This window comes from Mesoplodon densirostris, chromosome 1 (genome assembly GCF_025265405.1).
Source record: "Mesoplodon densirostris isolate mMesDen1 chromosome 1, mMesDen1 primary haplotype, whole genome shotgun sequence".
Taxonomy (NCBI): domain Eukaryota; kingdom Metazoa; phylum Chordata; class Mammalia; order Artiodactyla; family Ziphiidae; genus Mesoplodon; species Mesoplodon densirostris.
The window spans coordinates 166,772,699-166,792,644 of NC_082661.1; the positions used below are offsets into that span (position 1 = coordinate 166,772,699).

At 35.5% G+C, this 19,946-nt stretch overlaps 1 protein-coding gene across 1 annotated transcript in view; it reads right to left on the minus strand.

The window, feature by feature from the left end:
• The window catches only part of STIM2 (stromal interaction molecule 2), a 177,917-nt gene that overhangs the window by 106,909 nt on the left and 51,062 nt on the right, over window positions 1-19,946 (minus strand). The window contains exon 2 of the mRNA XM_060111378.1: window positions 27-157. Within this exon, the coding sequence (XP_059967361.1) occupies window positions 27-157 (131 nt within the window). The remainder of the gene's footprint in view (window positions 1-26; window positions 158-19,946) is intronic.

A 19,946-nucleotide genomic window follows, 5' to 3' on the forward strand; every position in this document is an offset into this window, starting at 1 on the left:
ACCAGAGAAAAAGGGTTTCCACCTACTTCATCACTTTCATCTACTTCAATTCCACCATCTTTGTCATCATCCATTTGTTTATGTATTGTTTGAAGAGCTTCCAGACTAAATCTATCTTCTTCTGTGAAGCACGGTGGACTCAATGACATGCAGGGATCTGAAATAGAACAAAGGGCAATTACTAACTTGCAATCCCCAAACACAAGCTATAGTCAAGAGAATGTAATTTAAAACAAAACCAACAAATTAAATTTCAGACTAAGTCAAACTAAGAGGCTTTAAGAAGTCTAGTAGGGTATTCTTCACATCAAAAATATAATATATGAACACACTGACTAAAAATAAATAATTCAATTTAATTGATATTAGTCAACTAAAACCAGTACTAAATTCAGGTTGTCTACATTCTTCCACATCTTTAACCATTTTCTTCTTATCCAGCTCATTATATTTATAAATTATTCCTCCCCCAAAACAGATAAACTCCCTCCTTAAAAAAAAAGAAAAAAAAAAACTAAAAATCACAGAGTACAAGGTGCTATTTTTGTATAGTCCAGTTTAAAATGTAAGTTCTAGGGAAACATCACAAAGAATACAAGAAAAAGAAATGCAGAGTATTCACATGATCCTTAGACATTTTTTTTATCATTTTTCTATCTAACAGAATCTAAGAGTCCATCATATGACTTTTTAAAATAAAATGTATAACTTCTTAGATTCAACAAGGAAAAACTGAAATTTTAAAAATCTTGTTCTTCATGTTTTTCTTAATATACATTTATTGGCTAAACCTTTTCCTATGGAAAATGAGTGAATCCTCACATTTAGGTTGTCAAAAACTAACAATTCAAAGAGAATGTGGGGTTTTTCATGGCTTAAAATGAGATTAATAAAAATTACCTCCTGTTGACTCAATTAGTAAACAGTCTACATACCAAAATGGAAAAGTACTGCCAAAACTTCACTCAAACCCAATCTGGCTGACTGCTGGACTGACAAATTCCAGGAACTGACTTCTACCAGGTCACTAAAATAATAGCCTTTTAAAACACCATCAGATCCACATGTATTTCTAGGAACAGTATGGTCTTAAAGTTTAAAGTGGTTATTAGCATAACAGAAGGGTTAGCCACAGTTTGGCTACCTCCTCAACAATAGTTAAAAATCTAGTTTATCATCTGGTCCTGTTATGAATTAACTGACTGTGGACAAATCACTTGTCCTTGTATCTTAGTTACCTCTCTAAAGTAAAGCAAGTAGACTAGATGTTTACTAAGCTCTATTGCAGCCATAATGGCCTAAGAATATCTAATTCTGCACTTAGGAAAAAAAATTACAAGAAAAGAAGCCAGTCCTGGAGACCAACTAATAATTTTCTAAAAAAAAAAATTTAAGCCTATATTACCTGCATGTTCTACTTATAGACCATTTTGGCAATTTAACATTTCTAATAGTTTTAAATTTTTAATCTGAAACTTAATTTTGATTCCTTAAATCTTAGAAGGGAAGGAAACAGAAAAGAAAACTCTAAAAATGAAATTATAAGTTATGTGACATAAATATGTGTATAAATATTCAAAACTCTGATTAAGATTTGCTAAAATCTAAGAACTTACAGGCATAATGGTCAATTATGGTCCCTAATTCACAAGACATCCAGAACCCTGATATGCCCACAAGTTATTCTGAATGGATGCAAAATAAAATATAAGGTATCACAACAACACATGGTATGAAGAAGATGTGTATACAACATGTTACTGCCTCCAGCAGACATATTTTTAACACATATTTATTTTGCTAACAAACATATGAAGTGAAAGTTATTACAACTAGTACAATAAGGAAAGGCTTAGTATCACTCACTCTGATTAAATAGGCTTTGTTGTCAAATTCTCTAAGCAAAGTCAACAGTGAGGACAGCAGAAACATTAAAAAGCTTAAGAGAAAATTAGGAGGAACATATGATCTGGAAAAAATTCATATAAACAAAATGGGTAGTTTTTTACTTAAATTAACTTAGTTAATAAAACACTATCTTTTAGGGTCTACTTCTGGATGTAACTTCTCCATGAAGTATTTCATAAATACTAACACCTACTGAGTACATCCTTCTCCGAACACCATTCCATCCATTCAACAAATATCTACTGAGCACCTACCATGTGTCAGGCATTAGAAATACCATAATAAACAAAAGAGATAAGAATTCCTCATAAAACTTACATTCTAGTGGAGGAGATGAGCATAATAAGATAAATAAAAGGCATAGCATATTAGTAGTGGTATATTAAGGAAAAACAGAGCAAAAGGCAGACAATGAAATGCCAAGGGATTTGAACTTTTCAACTGTATCTTTATTCTCAAATCATCTTTTAATGTACTTTTAATTAACCTTTAATTGCTTAATGTCATTTTGTCCATACAACTAAGCTTATGAAAAGGGCAGGGACCATGTTATTCCATTTCTCACATGCTCATAATACCTAGGACTTAGCTGGGCACAATCTGGACCTCTGATAAATTCTGTTACTTCATACATTAACTAAATCACAAAGCTCTAGGCTTCTATACTGTGCTAACCAGTGACAGGCATTAGAAATTAAAGAGATAAAAGAGTATCCTGTACTCGAAAAAGCTCACAGTCTAGGGAGGAAGAAGGCAAGTTATTGGGTTAGGTACCACTGAGAACATTAATTGTAGGGCGTTACGAGAGCATGGAGAAAGGGCACCTAATCCAGATTGAGAAAGGAAAAGTCATAAGTTTTCTAGAGGTAACCGTGGGGAGTTTTAAAGGACCTGTAGTTGATGACCTTGGGAAGGAGAGAAAAGCATGCCTGGAAAAAGAAACATCATACGTTCAGTGGCATGAAAAGAACATGAAACACTCAGAGAAATGCAACTGGTTAATATGTCTGGTACAGATAATATGTGGGTGGAAAAAAAAAAAAAAGAGGAGATTGGTAAGAACGGGTCAAATCTCTAAAAGTGGTTTTCCATACTAAGGAATTTGGATTTTTATCCTGAAAACTGAGAAGCCCATAAGGGATTTCAAGGAGAGAACCAACACAACCAGATTCATTATACGAAGACCATTCTGGTGACAGTGGAAAATAGACAAGATGGAAGCAAGACTGGGAGCCACAGCTGTCGGGAAGTGCCTCAGGAATCCTGGCCACATTCAACAGTCCATGCCACCAAGGAATGGAGGAGGTAGATGACGAAGGCTGCTCTAAGGCTTGGTGTTTTGCCAAGTTGGAACAGCAGAAGGAAAGGAAAGACAGGGGTTGAGGATACGGCAAGAGTGATCCATTTCTCCACATAAAATTTTATTTCCTTTTGGTACAGTGACTTAAGGCCTAGAAGTCTAACTTAGAATAGTTGTGAATTCTGAACTCCATTACCTGTTCTAAGGTCTTTTTCACTTTTTCTCAGTTGTTTCCGTTCTAGGTTACTTTAGCACAAGTCATCATTTTTAACTGACCTAAATTTCTTTTAAAATATACAAAATGATATAAAAGAACTGTACATATAATGAATCAGGTATGATGGTTTCAAAGACACCTGATAAAATACCAAAATCAGTCTCCTTTGCCAACATCTTACAGACATCTACCTTAGCTGCCCAAAATGCACTATGTACTCCACAGCCAGAACAGGTTTCTCATCTAAACAGAATTCACGTGTTCATTTAAACATGATATGGAGTGCCTGTCATGTGCCAGGCCCTGTACTTGGTGCTGGACACCCAACTAAGACAAATTTCCTCCCCTTGGTGCCCTCACCTTGTGTTAAATGGAACATGGTGTGATATATCTTTCTAGCATTATTATGCTGAGCATTCTTTTCTTTTCTCTGGATCAAGACCAGCACATTCCACTGAGAAAAAAAGGAATCAGCTGAAACAGAGTAAGACTTGACCAAAGTCAGTAATCAACACCGTTGTTAAATTCCACCTTGTTTTCCTCTACCCAAAGCCAAACAAACGCTCAATCTGATTCTGCAGAAACAGAGTTACCGAATTAAAATGATTTCACCTAATAAGAAACATCTGCTATATTCTAGAAGCCAATGCTCTTTTATGTACATAATGTAATCCCTACAATCCTGTGTGAGGAATATATTATCTCCATTTTTCAGATGAGGAGATGAGACTAATGAGTTACTTTCTTAAGATGACACCCCTAGAAATGACAGACCTGGGATTCACAACAGTCTTCAAGACTCCAATTCATGTTCGAGTGTCAGTATAATGAACATAAATGCGTCAGTGTCACCAGTGTCAGAGAAGAATAAAGGACTGCTATCATAGATACTTCCAGAACCTGGCTGGGAAGCAGAGAGAACCAAGAAGCATAAATGTGTCCCAAGGAAGGGGATCACTAGATACGTCATAAATGACAGACATAATCTAAAATACAGACCTATACTTAGATTACTTCTCCTTTTGATAATAACGTACCTTTAATTCACACTCCCCTTGAACAAACCTTTACAATAAGTATATTACCACAGTAACAGACATGTGTCGAAAGTTTAAACATATATAAATATTAGAAGCCAACTAAATAAACTTCTGAATTTGTTACTTATCTAGCAAAATACATAAATGCCAACCAGACTTCAGGTTAGAAGCCAGGTATACAAAGGGTAAAAACAAATAAACTTAAATATGGCAAGTACAATGACAGACATGTAATAAATATATAATGGCAGTAAAACTAAGGGAGTAGTCCTGTATAGCAAGAAGAAGATTTGAGGAGAAAGTGATATTTACACATTGATTCTTGAAAGATGAGCAAGTGTTCTCTAGGAAGACATGAATAGGCAAGAACATAAGCTGCTAATAGTTATTATACTAACAAAATAATGATGACAATAACTATCAATTACAGAGTGTCTATAACATTACATAAATGTATATATAAATTATATATTTCACTTTGTTTATAAAATAGGCATTATTATTACCATTTGACTAGGTAATTAAGCGCAAAGACTGACAATATTATTGAGGGTCAGATTATGGAGGGATCTACAGATTATTCTAAAGTGACAATAAAGGGGAAAAATGTTAATAAATTATTCACTGAGACCCTCTACTTGCAGTTTCCTTGACCTGCAAAGCTCTTTTTCCCAAGTACACCCACTGTTGGTTCATTCCAGCACAAATGTTTCTCCTCAGAGGTCATCTTATTTCCCTATCTAAAATAGCCTTCCCCTTTTCTATTTGTTATATTTTTCTTCACAGCACTGAATCACAGTGCGCATATTATGTATTTATTTTCTTACTGTCCAATCCTCCACTATAATGCAATCATGAGATGAAAGGCTTTGTTTTGATTGTTGCTCTTTTCTGAGTGCCTAGAACAGTGTCTGGCACATAGTAAGCGCTCAAAAAATATGTTTACTACAGTACTTACCTAACTGGTTTCCAATATAAATGTTTGGAAGAGAAAAACTTTTCACGAAATTACTTGGCTGATTAGAAAACTAAGATGTAGAAAGTGACAGTAAAACCCCTCACCTCTTAATAGTACTAAAGTTAACTCTAAGTGTTAGTAGAAATCTACTAATATTACTCCTGCTCCAATTAAAATTATTCAGTGGCCCCCAAGAGCCTAAAGTATAAAGTCTATTTTTTCACTGTCAAATACTGCTGTCAAATACTTAATGAACAAAATATACAACACATTATAAAAAAATAATGGAGGGGAACTTTAAAATATTTACGATTCAAGGCCCTTATAGTTTAGCAGCAAACATAAAATTTCATGAAGGCAAGGACTAAGCTTGTCTTATTCATTACTATATATTATTACTATTATTATATATGTTAGAATATATGTACATTATTATTATACAGTACTATTCCTAATAAATAATTATGGCTGACTGGCTTTTACATGCAAGCAATTGCATTTTTCGTGGTATTAGGAAAGAGAAATTGGATTTTAATAAGTGGGGTTAGAAAAAGAGAAAACAAGAACAAACCCAAAGAGGAAATAAGATGACATCTGGGACCCACAAAGAGCAGTCTGGCTAGCAGACTGGCTCTCTACTGAGAGTGCTACTCAGGGCTCCTCGCTGCTCACCTCTCCTCCAGCTGCTGCTGCAGGCCTTCAGCGGAGGGGTAGGGAGGCCAGTCCCACGTAACAAGGAACTGTCCTCTGCTAGCTAACAGTACTACCCAGAGGGAGGATGGGCACTAGCAAGCATGGGTGGAGGAGCAGTAGGATGTGAATCTGGAAAGATGGCTTGGGGTTATCAGTCAGTGAACGACAATGAACCAAGAAAGAAGAGACTAAAAGAAGCCACTGATCATTTTTAAGTGAACTGTGACTTGATGGCAAATATAACAGAAATCACAACTTATATTTTGTGTAGTGCTTTCAAGTTCAAAAAATGCTTTCCCATATAGTCAGTTTTATTTTAATCTAGAGAAAAAACTATAGTCTCAGTTTACATGCTTGTTACCAGTGAATGCCTATTCCAACAGTACAGGCAGGAAGTAACAACATAAACTACAACCACAGCAGTGAGGATAGATGGAAGAGGTCAGACTGAAGTGACAACTGAGTGTACTGAGAGAAAGGAGACAAATATGACTGACATTTTTAGAATGAACTAATAAAGTCTAGGTAAAACAAAGGTACACTTCTATTTGGCTGAGTGAAACCAAACAACATAGTTACAAAATGCACCAAATGTGATTCCATTAAGCCTTTACTAGAGGCATAAATATTTATGCCATATTCTATATTTTGTTGTCCCAGTCAATTGATATAGGCAAGGAATACAGTTCAGCAATGTAAGAAAATAAGAGCTTAAGAAATAAATGAAACTGAAAAAGTAAATCCAGCCTTTAAAGCTAGTTTCCCTCCTATAATACATTTAAGGTCAGCAAATTTCATGCAGAAGAGAACTAAGAAGGAGAGCCAGTCGACTTTTCATCACAAACCAATGACTGTAGCCCATTAACAATATGCAACATCATATACTGCCAAGAACGTGGCTTACCACGCTGGCAACTATTTATGAGTCTCATGATTAGAATTTTCTTAATTACTACCACTGAGAGAAAATTTTAAATAAATATTGTTCATACTTAGTACTTCCATTAATAGTTCAAGCATTTATCAAATCAAACACTTCAATCTGAATATTTTGAGAGCAAATTTTCTCTAAAATCTTCAGAAATAACCGTTTGGTGTCATTTTTTCAATAAACCAACAATCTGATTCAAACTCAAAAAGAAAGTGAATAATGTCTTCTTTCTTTTTTGATATCCTCTTTAAGGCAGAGTCTGCCTTATTTCTCTTATTATCCCAATGTCTAGCATATCACCAACACCTGGCATACAGGAGGATTAATGATGTTTCTCAAAAAGTCTAATAAATAAATAATAAAGGCTGCCACATACTTTTTTAAAGAGAAGTTTCAATCCATAATCTATTATATTTCCCGATATATGGTACCAGGAAATATAATTTCATAGATATTCAAACTATGCTAATACTTACTGAAAGTATATTACATGCCAGAACAACAAATGAGAAAAGGAAAATTGTAACTCGTATACACAACGCTATACCAGGAGGCTATAAAAATGCAGGTGGATTCTGAATCTCAAATGTTTAACTCAGATTTTTGAAAAGTTCAACAAAGGAGACAGACACCAACAACAGGGCTGAGAAACCACTGCTGATATATCAAATTATGGCTTAAGTATTATACTGAAAAGAGAATAAAAAGCCTTTATTTTGAAACCCTTTCTGATTGATGACTGCCTCTTGGAGCTCTGAATCACTGACTTTGTTTACAAAGTCCTCATTAATTAGTCTGACTCTTGTAAAAAGAAAGAACTTTCCCCTCATCTGTTAGCTAAAAATTTCCCTTAAAAATTGCTAAGTGCAATTATACCTTCCAAATGTTTTAAACAGACTATCTGATACAAACTCAGTTACTTAGGTCCTTTCCCACTTTCCAGGGATATTTTTCAACTTACCATCTTCTGATTATTTCACTCCCACTTATTCCCCCACCCTCACAAAGCATCTTGTCCTTACCACCTCGAAAAGTTCCTGCTAATCTTCTCAAAGAGCCTCTCTAAAGGTAGGAGACAAGGTGATGCCTCTGCCTCAAAACTATCTTAATATGCAATTCATTTACCAACACATTCCTCAACCCAAAAATATCTACACTTACATTTGTGGTTAACCAATATGTTCCTTTAATGTATGTAAATAAATGAGAAGTATTTATGCAGCTGTATTTATCTCTAGATTCATTGACAGCTGCCTAATTTTTCCCACTGTGTTTTATACTATAACCTCCTAGAAAGCAATACTATATCTGAGTATAACTTTGCTGTATCTGTCATAGGCAGGAAAATACTGCTGACTAGGTGCAAAAAACAAAACAGATGCATGCATACACTTATTTACTGACTCCTAATTTCCCAGGATGCTATAAACACTAAGTTTATTTATTTATCTATCTATCTATTTATTTATTTATTTATGGCTGCATTGGGTCTTCATTGTTGTGCACGGGCTTCCTCTAGTAGCAGTGAGCGGGGGCTACTCTGTTGCGGTGCGCAGGCTTATTGCGGTGGTTTCTCTTGTTGCACAGCACGGGCTCTAGGCGCATGGGCTTCAGTAATTGTGGCACGTGGGCTCAGTAGTTGTGGCTTGCAAGCTCTAGAGCACACGCTCAGCAGTTGTGGCATGAGGGCTTAGTTGCTCCATGGCATGTGGGATCTTCCCAGCCCAGGGCTCGAACCCATGTCCCCTCATTGGCAGGTGGATTCTTAACCACTGCGCCACCAGGGAAGCCCTAAACACTAACATTTTGATTCGCAACATTATGTGCACAGAGTAGTGAAATAGCTTTGCTTATTTTTATTTGTTTTGGAGGGAAGAAAATGATAATTCAAAGTTACAACCAGAACACTGTGCATGTACTTAATGGCACTGAATTATATACTTAAAATGGTTTAAATGGTAAATTGTATGTTATATATATTTTACCACAATTTTTTAAAAAGCTATAAGCAAAACATAAGCTATGGAGAACAAAGACCATTAAAACCATTCTACCTATATCAACACCTCAGGAAATAAAGAGAACGTTGTTGTTACTGCCAGGCATTGATCCAACTGTTTCACTTCTCTGTTTCACTTCTCTCTCAGTGAGAGAACTTAACAACAGTCAAAAATAAAATCAGTATCCCAATTTTTCAGATGAGAAATGTTGAGCACTCTGTAGGAGGTAAAAGAACTTTTAATTCATTCTCATTCTGCCTCTTATTATATAACCTCAGGAAACTTATTTAACTTATTTGCCTTAACTTCTTCATCTGTAAAATGGGAATAATAGTAAATTTGCAAGGTTGCTGTTAGAATTAAATGAGACGTCTATATATAAAACACCTAACACAGTGTGCAGCACATACTTGGAACTTCATAGACAACACTCAAGAGATACTTTTTATTATTATCCAGAAAGGTAAGGTGCCTGTTGAAATTAAACAGCACAGTAGGAATTCAATGCAAAGTCTCCTGCAATCTAAGTGTACTCTTCCTATAATATCAATATTACTATTACCTTAACAGATATCAAAAACATTAGTTTTTAATTAGACTTAACTCTAAATATCTTTTGGTCGATCCCAAAATCAAATACACCCTAAAATACAAAGAGAGAAGATAAAGAGAGAGCAGAGTATTTGTTGGGTAACTTATATGCCAGGTGCTTTACTTGGTTATCTAATTCTACTTCTCTCAACAACCTTACCAAGTTGGAATCATGCTACCGCTTCTCACAATGAATTAGCCAAGATTCTCATATGTAAAGTAATTTACCCACAGTGAAAGGCTTTAATCATTTTGTTGAAATTCAACCTATGTCTGTCCAAATCCAAAGAACTTTATTTTTCCCTATATCCCACAATCTGTCAAAAGAAAAAGACTTCTTAGTTTTAAAAATACCCAAAAAGAATATTTTGTGCTATATTCCCATCACCTAGAACATCACCTGAAACATAACAAGTACTCAATAAGTATGAACCGAATGAATCAATATAGAAACTTGATGAGTGGTCATGGGTTAAGCTGGTTTATATTTATATTTGCCTACCTTTAATTACACTAGAAAACGTTCTCTGTTTATATGGAACAATCAAATCAACAAAATATAACCAAACCACCAAATGTGATAAAGTACCAAGCACTTTAGCTGACAACAACTCCATTCTTATAAGCGCTAAGGGTCAAAAACTCTAAGGTCATTCTTGACGACACTCACACACATCACATCCAACCTCAGGAAACCTGTTGGTTCTACCTGTGAAACATTATGAAGACCGATTACCTAGACACTATTCAGAGTCATCATCTCTCGCATGGATTACTGTCCCTCATCTTTAATGATTTCTCTCCCTTCCTTTTATAGCTAAATCCATGGCCACCCATAATAATCACTCCTCTGCAAACACCCTCAACTCCCTTGCCATTCTCTCACTTCATCATTCTTGGTTAGCAAAGCCACAACAATTAGATAAAAACCTAATTCTCCACCTACTGTGCATCTATACCCATGCATCTAAACACAGCTCATCATGATGCCTTAAATCCATAGCCACAGACTTCAACGGCACCCTTAATGTTGCCAGGCAATCATACTGCAACTCCCTGGTCTATTCACTCTCCCACTCTATTTCACATCTTCCTGATCCTCAACCCTCAATGTCTTCTCCCCACCCTTACTCATGGCAATGACTCTGCTTCCTATGCTTCACTGAAAGAAAAAAAAATTTTTAATGAAGCAATTAGAAGAGATGTTCCACAAACTCTCATGACCCATCGAACTACCTCCCAGTGTCTACACCCATACTGTGTGTCTGGCCTATTAACACAGAGGAATTATCCAAGTTTCTATATAATGCCCATCCCTACACTCGTGAACTAAATCTTATCCAATGAAGCTCCTCAAGAGCACTACTCCATGTATTCATCCTTAACATTTTGTTCTCAGTGAATCACTGGCGTCAGAATATAAACAGGCTTTTCTCCCATCCTTTAAAAAAAAAAAAAAAGGCAAAACACTCTCAATTCCACTTTACTACTCCCCTTTGCAGAAAATCTCCTCGAAAACATTGCTAACTTAACATCTTGAATTTCCCTCCTCCTTTTCTTTGTTAAAATACACTCCAGGGACCTCCCTTGTGAAGCAGTGTTTAAGAATCTACCTGCCAGGCTTCCCTGGTGGCGCAGTGGTTGAGAGTCTGCCTGCCAATGCAGGGGACACGGATTCGTGTCCTGGTCTGGGAAGATCCCACATGCCGTGGAGCGGCTGGGCCCGTGAGCCAAGGCCGCTGAGCCTGTGCGTCCGGAGCCTATGCTCCACAACGGGAGAGGCCACAGCAGTGAGAGGCCCGAGTACGGCCAAAAAACAAAATATATATAGATAGATAGATAGATAGATAGATAGATAGATATGCATCATTTTCCTCTGTATTTCATAATTTTAGAGAAATACATATAAATTAAATCTCTGAATGATTAGACACTAAAAACTAAACTCATATTATTATAAACCTGTTTTTCTTTTTTGGCCCAATTAGCAATAGGAAGACTGTTCTTACAGACAATCCAAGAACACTCCACCTACCACATGACAGATGGGAACATTGCAACAGGTCCCTTCCATTTCAGGATATGAGGAAAGGACAAGATACAGGGTGGCATCAAATAGGCAGAATCTGGCCTAGAAGGACATGATATCAAAGAGACTGATAATTACAGCATTCTTCCTGCCTACAGAACTCAATCAGAAATTTCTAAGAAATGATTTAGAATGATCTAGAATGGAATGAAAGAAGTCATTCATAAAATAGTACTGATCATTTTAAGTAATGTTAGCTTTGCTTCCTGAAATGATGTGACTGTGTAGATCCTATATTGAAAAGTCTTATTTACACTATTACCATAATCCAGGCATAAATTTAGCTTCCATCCAGAGAAAGAGCTTTGTTGCTAAAAGACATGATTTCTATCCTAAATGTAGCTATACCCTTAACAATTAAGAGCAAAGCTCTTTGCAGATCAGCAATCTGAAGATGATCAGAACTGGGTCAGTTTTCTAAACGCAAACTTTTAGCTCTTTTTCTGATGGGGGCGGGGTGGGTGGGGGATGGAAAAAGTGAGAACAACATCTGTATGTTGTCTGACTATTAAAAGCTCAGGGCTTCCCTGGTGGCGCAGTGGTTGAGAGTCCGCCTGCCGATGCAGGGGACACAGGTTCGTGCCCCAGTCCGGGAAGATCCCACATGCCGCGGAGCGGCTGGGCCCGTGAGCCATGGCCATTGAGCCTGCGCGTCTGGAGCCTGTGCTTCGCAACGGGAGAGACCACAACAGTGAGAGGCCCACATACCACACACACAAAAAAAGCTCAAATCCAGTTCCCTCCTCTCCTCCTCTCCACCGCTGCCATCAGAGATAACCTCATCACTTCCTCCACAGCTTTCCTGTAATGTTCTCCCCATCTCTAGTACCACCACGCTACAAATGTATCCCCTTTTACGGCCACCATATCTTTAGAATATGAAGATGGTCACATCACCCCTCCTGCTGAAATCCTTCAGTACTTCCCAATCCCCTAAAGAATAAAGCCCAATCACCCCAGCATGAAATACAAAGCACATTCTGATCCCTGAAGAATCACTTCACCAGTGATTAACCCCCTCTATAAAGCCTTCCTGACTGCTTAACAGATATTTCCTATTCTCCACTTTCACAGCACTTTTATGCATAACTATTATAATCACATGTAACTGTCTACCTATCAGCTCATATATTCCCTAAATAATCATAATACCATCAACTCCGGCAACAGACATGAGCTCTAATCTCAATTTCACTGCAGTAACCATGTAACCTTCAGCAAACCTCTTAACATCTTTGGTTCTTAACTTCCTCACCTGCAAAATATTCACCCTCATAACTTCTTATGAGTAGCACTGAAAAATATAAGTAAAAAATAATACATGCTTTTGGTAAACCTGGAGAACTATAGTGCAGCTAACAACACCCATAAAACCTAAAAAGAAACTAACATGTATTATACAAAGGAACTAAACCTTCTCCATGGAAGGTATAAGCCCTACTTTTGTGACGAGGATATATGTAATGAGTTTTATTTAAGTAAAATGTCCTGCTTTTCAGAGCAAAGAAGTAACAAGCCACGTTAAATGTGACCTTCAACTTTAAATCAACAAAATTACAATTAGTTTTATATAAATGCTTATTAAATCTTCAGAGAAATTAGTATTCAAACAAAAACAACACAGACTCAGTTCCTAGAAACTTTTTATTCAAAATAACTATTCACAAATCTAGCATGTAACGGCATTACCTTTAAAAAATATGCAAGCGTGATGAAAATGACTTAAGTAAAATTTTTAAAAATTCATTTAAAATATGGGACACATATTTTCTACAAAGACATTTGGTATTTTAAAGTTGCCTCAGCAAACCTGGCCTCCTCCCTTTTAATATGTCCCTGTGTGTCTCATCAGTTCATAAGGAATAAACTTCCTGGGAAAGGAAGGGTAAGAAAGGAAGGAAAGAGGAAATTCTTAAATGAGAGCAGACAACAGGAACTGGAGATAGGGATTAGCAATTGAAGTATGTGCTGCTCTAATGAAGAAGAAGGCGGAGAGAAGGCTAAGCTGAAGGGAAGGAGAGCAGCAGTCTGGGGTCTCCAGTTACTGCAGCAGTGAGAGAGAGGGAGGAAAAAGCCCGTCCCGGGGATAAGACACCATAAATACAAGACAATATATTTAAACCTATTACAGTACAGTACAGTACTATATAGCCGATTGTGTTAGTTGGGTACCTAGGTTAACTTTGTTGGACTTACGAACAGAACTCTCGGACAGAACTCATTCGTATGTAGGGGACTTACTGTATACTGAATCTTCAAAGCTCAAATAAAAACAACCCTTCCCACTATGAGTATGAACTTAAATCTGAAGGAAACAATTTTCTTCAAGACTATATTTAGTGACAATAAGGAATTAAGCAGACAAATTAGATTTCAAGGAACTAACTCTTACAAACACAATTGGTTTGAAAGTTTTCATGTTAAATATAAGGTAAAATTTTACTAAAATTATACTGAAGTAATTTTTTTAAGTAAAATTTCAACTGAATTTCAAGTATAAAGTTATGCAGCAACCACACAGAGCCTTACTTCTTACTGCATTACATGAATTTTAATCCCTGAAAAGTATAACAAGGTTCTCTTTGTTTAAACTCTGGCGGGGGGAAAAAAAAAATCAATAACTACTTTGACAGCAGTTTTAATTACTGGTAACTTAAGAAACTAAAGTCTTAAAATTCCTTCTTCTCCCTAATATCACATGTACTTTTCTACCTAACCTCTTGGGAATGACACACTCAACTATGTGCCTAAAGAAGTCAAAGTTTCTCTCAAGCATCCAGTGTTTAATTTGAAGGAAGACAAACTAGGAAAAACCAATGATTTAGAAAACAGGAAGCCTGGGTTGTGCAGACAGCTCTATACATACAGTAGTAGCTTCTATTTCCTATAAACCAGAGGGACTCAACCAGATCTCAAAGGTTACTTCTAAGCAAAACCACACAAAGATACCACAAAAAAAGAAAATTAGAGGCCAATATCACTGATGAACATAGATGCAAAAATCCTCAACAGAATGCTCGCAAACTGAATCCAACAGCACATTAAAAGGATCATACACTGTTATCAAGTGGGATTTATCCCAGAGATGCAAGGATTTTTCAATATTTGCAAATAATCAATGTGATACACCACATTAACAAACTGAAGAATAAAAACCACATGATCATCTCAATAGACACAGAAAAGGCTTTTGACAAAATTCAACATTCATTTACACAGAAACTGTCCAGGAAGTAGGCACAGAAGGAACATACCTCACCATAATCAAAGCCATATATGACAAACTTGCAGCTAACATCATACTCAATGGTGAAAAGCTGAAAACATTTCCTCTAAGACTGGGAAAAAGACAAGGATGCCCATGCTCATCACTTTTGTTCAACATAATATTGGAAGTCCTAGCCACAGCAGTCAGACAAGAAAAAGAAATAAAAGGAATCCAAATTAGAAAGAAGTAAAATTGTCACTGTGTGCAGATGACATGATACTACAAAGAGAAAATCCTTAAGATGCCACCAGAAACTACCACAGCTCTTCAATGAATTCAGTAAAGTGGCAGGGTACAAAATTAATACACAGAAATCTGTTACATTTCAAAACACTCACAAAACAGTATCAGAAAGAGAAATTAAGGAAACAATTCCATTTACCATCACATCAAAAAAAATAAAATATCTGCAAATAAACCTACCTAAGGAGTTTGTAAAAGACTTGTACTCAGAAAACTGTAAGACACTGATGAAAGAAATTGAAAACAACACAAACAGAAGGAAAAATATATCGTGTTCATGGACTGAAAGAATTAATGTTGTTGAAATGACAATACTATCCAAGGTAATCTACAGATTCGATGTAATCCCTATCAAAATAACAAAGGCGGACTTCCCTGGTGGCGCAGTGGTTAAGAATCCGCCTGTCAATGCAGGGGACAAAGGTTCAAGCCCTGGTCCAGGAAGATCCCACGTGCCGCGGAGTCACTAAGACTGTGTGCCAGAACTACTGAGCCTGTGCTCTAGAGACCGCGAGCCACAACTACTGAAGCCCGCACGCCTAGAGCCTGTGCTCCACAACAAGAGAAGCCACCACAATGAGAAGCCCACGCACCACAACAAAGAGTAGCCCCTGTTCACCTCAACTAGAGAAAGCCCACGTGCAGCAACGAAGACCCAATACAGCCAAGAATAAATTAATTAATTAAATTTTAAAAATAAATAAAAATTTAAAAATAACATGGGCGTTTTTCACAGAACTAGAACAAATAATTTTAAAATCTATGTGGACAGACAAAAGACCCCAAATAGCCAAAACAATCTTGAGAAAGAAGAAGAGACCTGGAGAAATCATGCTCCCTTAATCAGACTATACTACAAAGCTACAATAATCAAAACAGTATGGTAATGGCTGAAAAACAGACACATAGACGATCAGTGGAACAGAATAGCGAGCCCAGAACCCACACACTTATGGTCAATTAATCTACAACAAAGGAGGCAAGAATATACAATGGAGAAAAGACAGTTTCTCCAGTAAGTGGTGCTAGGAAAACTAGATAGCTACATGTAAAAGAATGAAATTAGAACATTCTCTAACACCATATACAAAAATAAGTTCAAAATGGATTAAAGACCTAAGTGTAAGACCAGAAACCATAAAACTCCTAGAAGAAAACACAGGAGGAACACTCTTGACACAAATCATAGCAATAATTTTTGGCTCTGTCTCCTAAAGCAAAAGAAATAGAACCAAAAATAATTAAATGGGACCTAATTAAACTTAAAAGCTTTTGCCCAGCAAGGGAAAGCATTGACAAAACAAAAAGACAACCTAGTGAACGGGAGAAAATATTTGCAAATGATATTACCAATAAGTGGTTAATAGTCAAAATGTATAAACAGCTCATACAACTCAACATCAAAAAAACAAACAACCCAATTGAAAAATGGGCAGAAGAACTGAATAGACATTTTTCCAAAGAGGAAATGAACATGGCCAACAAGCACATGAAAAGATGTTCACCATCATTAACCATCAGAGAAATACAAATTAAAATCATAATGAGGTACCACCTCGCACCTGTCAGAATAGCTATCATTAAAAAGAACAAACAAAATAACAAACATTGATGAGGATGTGGAGAAAAGGGAACCCTCCTACGCTGTTGGTGGGAAAGTAAATTGGAGCAGCCACTGTGGAAAACAGTATGGAGGTTTCTCAAAAAACTAAAAATAGAACTACCACTTGACCCAACAATTCCACTCTTGTGTATATATCCACAAACAAACAACAAAAAAAAATGAGAACACTAATTCAAAAAGATACATGCACCCCAATATTTGTAGCAGCATTATTTACAATTGCCAAGATATGGAAGTAACCTAAGTGTCCATCAACGGATGAAGATTATGATATATATATTCAATGGAATACTACTCAGCTATAAAAAATAATGAAATTTTGCCATTTGCAACAACATGGATGGACTTGGAGAGTATTAAGCTGAGTGAACTTAAGTTGGATAGAGAAAGACAAATACTGTATGATATCACTTATATGTGGAATCTAAAAAATACAACAAACTAGTAAATATAACAAAAAAGAAACAAACTCACAGACATAAACAACAAACTAGTGGTTACCACTGGGGAGAGGAAGGGGGTAAGGGCACAATAGGGGTAGGGGATTAAGAAGTACAAAGTATTATGTATAAAATAAATAAGCTATAAGGATATACTGTACAACACAGGGAATATAGACAATATTTTATAATAACTATAAATGGACTAGAACCTTTAAAAATTGTGAATCACTATGCTGCATACCTATAACATATAATATTGTTTCCTTCTAACCTCTTTCTTTCTTGGAACATTTTATCTATATTCACTACCTTTAAAACCTTTCATTTATGTATAGTTTACGGTTATAAAGCACTTCACAGTTTATCCTCATGAAAACTATGTGAAGTAGATATGTGCTTTACAAATGAGGAATTTGAAGGCCCAAAAGTAAGGGACATACTCATGATAGTAACTGGCAGAGCAAGAAGCTGAACTTAGGTATCTAGATCAAAGTCCTCTAAAGATTCCTTAAAGATTCGTTATTTAGAAATCTTAACAAACTTAAGAAGCTTAAAACACAAATCTAAACTGTAGTAAAGCAATATAGTAGATAACCTATTTTTTAATGTAACTGTATTTAATATAAGAGTTACTTACAGACAAAAAGCACGTAGGCAATACCTCAACAAACAGAGACAAAATAGCTCAACTCAAACCATTCAGTAAAAATTATTAATCAAAGAATGTGGAATCTAAAAAAAAAAAATCTTTAAAAAATCTTAAAAAAAAGAAACAAATGAACTTATTTGCAAAACAAATAGACCCACAAATATAGAAAACAAACTTATGGGTAACAAAGGGGAAAGCAGGGAGGAATAAATTAGGAGTCTGAGATTAACATATACACATTACTATACATAAAATAGATAACCATCAAGGACCTACTGTATAGCACAGGGAACTATAATCAATATTTTGTAATAATCTATAAGGGCAAAGAATCTGGAAAAGTACATATATATATATATAAAACTAACTATATATATATAACTGAATCACTTTGCTCTACACCTGAAACTAACGAACACTATAAATCAACTATACTTCAATTTAAATAAATACATACATACATAAATTGAAAACTAAGAACTCCTGTGAACTTTTTTTTTTAATTTTTTTAAAACAGTTTACAGGATCCTAAAAAAAAAAATGAATTTTTCACTTATAACTACTAGTTTGTCACCACAGGAAGATACTACTTTTACCTTATATTCTTCAAAGAACTAAAAACTAAACCACCTGGAAATTTTTCCCACAAAGAAAATTCCAAGCCCAGATGTTTTCATTTGTGAGTTCTAACAATAATCAAGGAAAAGGGAATTCTACCTTTAACACAAAGAGAATAGAAACTTCCTTAACTCATTTTATGAGGATAGCTTAACAGTAGTACCAAAACCAAGAAGGAAGTACTAAAAATGAAAATTACAAATCCAGCCTCACTTGTGAACATAAATGTAAAAATCTGAAAATATTAGCAAATTAAATTTAACAAACTACAAAAAGGATAATAATACATCATGATAAAGCTGAGTTTATCCCAGGGATGAAAGATTGGTTTAACATTAGAAAATCAATTAACATAATTCACATTAACAGATTAAAGGCAGAGAACTCATATAATCATAGAAACAGATACAGAAAAGCATTTCATAAAATTAGACATTAATACTTGATAAAATATATAGGTATATAAGGGAACATCCTTAATCAGATAAAGAACCTAGAGTAAAACACATTATTAATAGTGAAATATTGACAGTGTTGCCCCTGAGGTAAGGAATAACAAAAGGGTTGCATTATCCATTTCTATTCAAATAGTACTCGAGTACTGTACTACCACAGTAAGGAACAAAGAAAGAATGAAAGGTATAAAGACTTGAAAAGCAGAATAAAAAACTGCCATCTGCAATGATAAAAATCTAAAAATAAATTTAAATGAACAAGAATTTAACGGTTGATGGATTAAAAAGATCAATGTACAAAAATCAATTGTACTTCTAAACACCTATGGTTAGAAAGTGACATTTTAAAAGCATCCAATACTTTTAAAAATGTTGTCATTGAAAAGCATCAAATACCTTTTTAAAAAATCTACAAATTCAAAATAATACACAGAGAAAATGATGGGGGAAAAACACCTCACTGGTGTCTTCTGTAGATGACCTGGGCAGCAAGTCATTACTCTGAGAACTGATAATTAAAGGGGAGTGGGGGGAATTGAGCATTTTTTCCTACTTTTCTTGTATGAGTGTATTTAATGAAAACCAAAAAGTTGATGAAAGTTCTCAACAGTCCCACAAATAAATGCAGAAATAACTAAATTGAAAAATCATCATTCTGCAACCCCAAACGAAATACTGGACCTAGGCAACAATCATCAATAGAAGCCATAACCATTAGGTGAAAGATAAATGAAAAATGCTTAAATGTAGGGATGGGGCTGACAATACCTGAACCAACTGATTGAACTTAGTAGTCCAAAAAGCAGAACAATCAAACATCATGTGTCTCATGATGTGATGCAACAGGGAGTACACAGTACCCCTGTGAAGTACTCCTGTCTAAAAATTTGAACCCATATCTAACTGAGCCACTAAATCT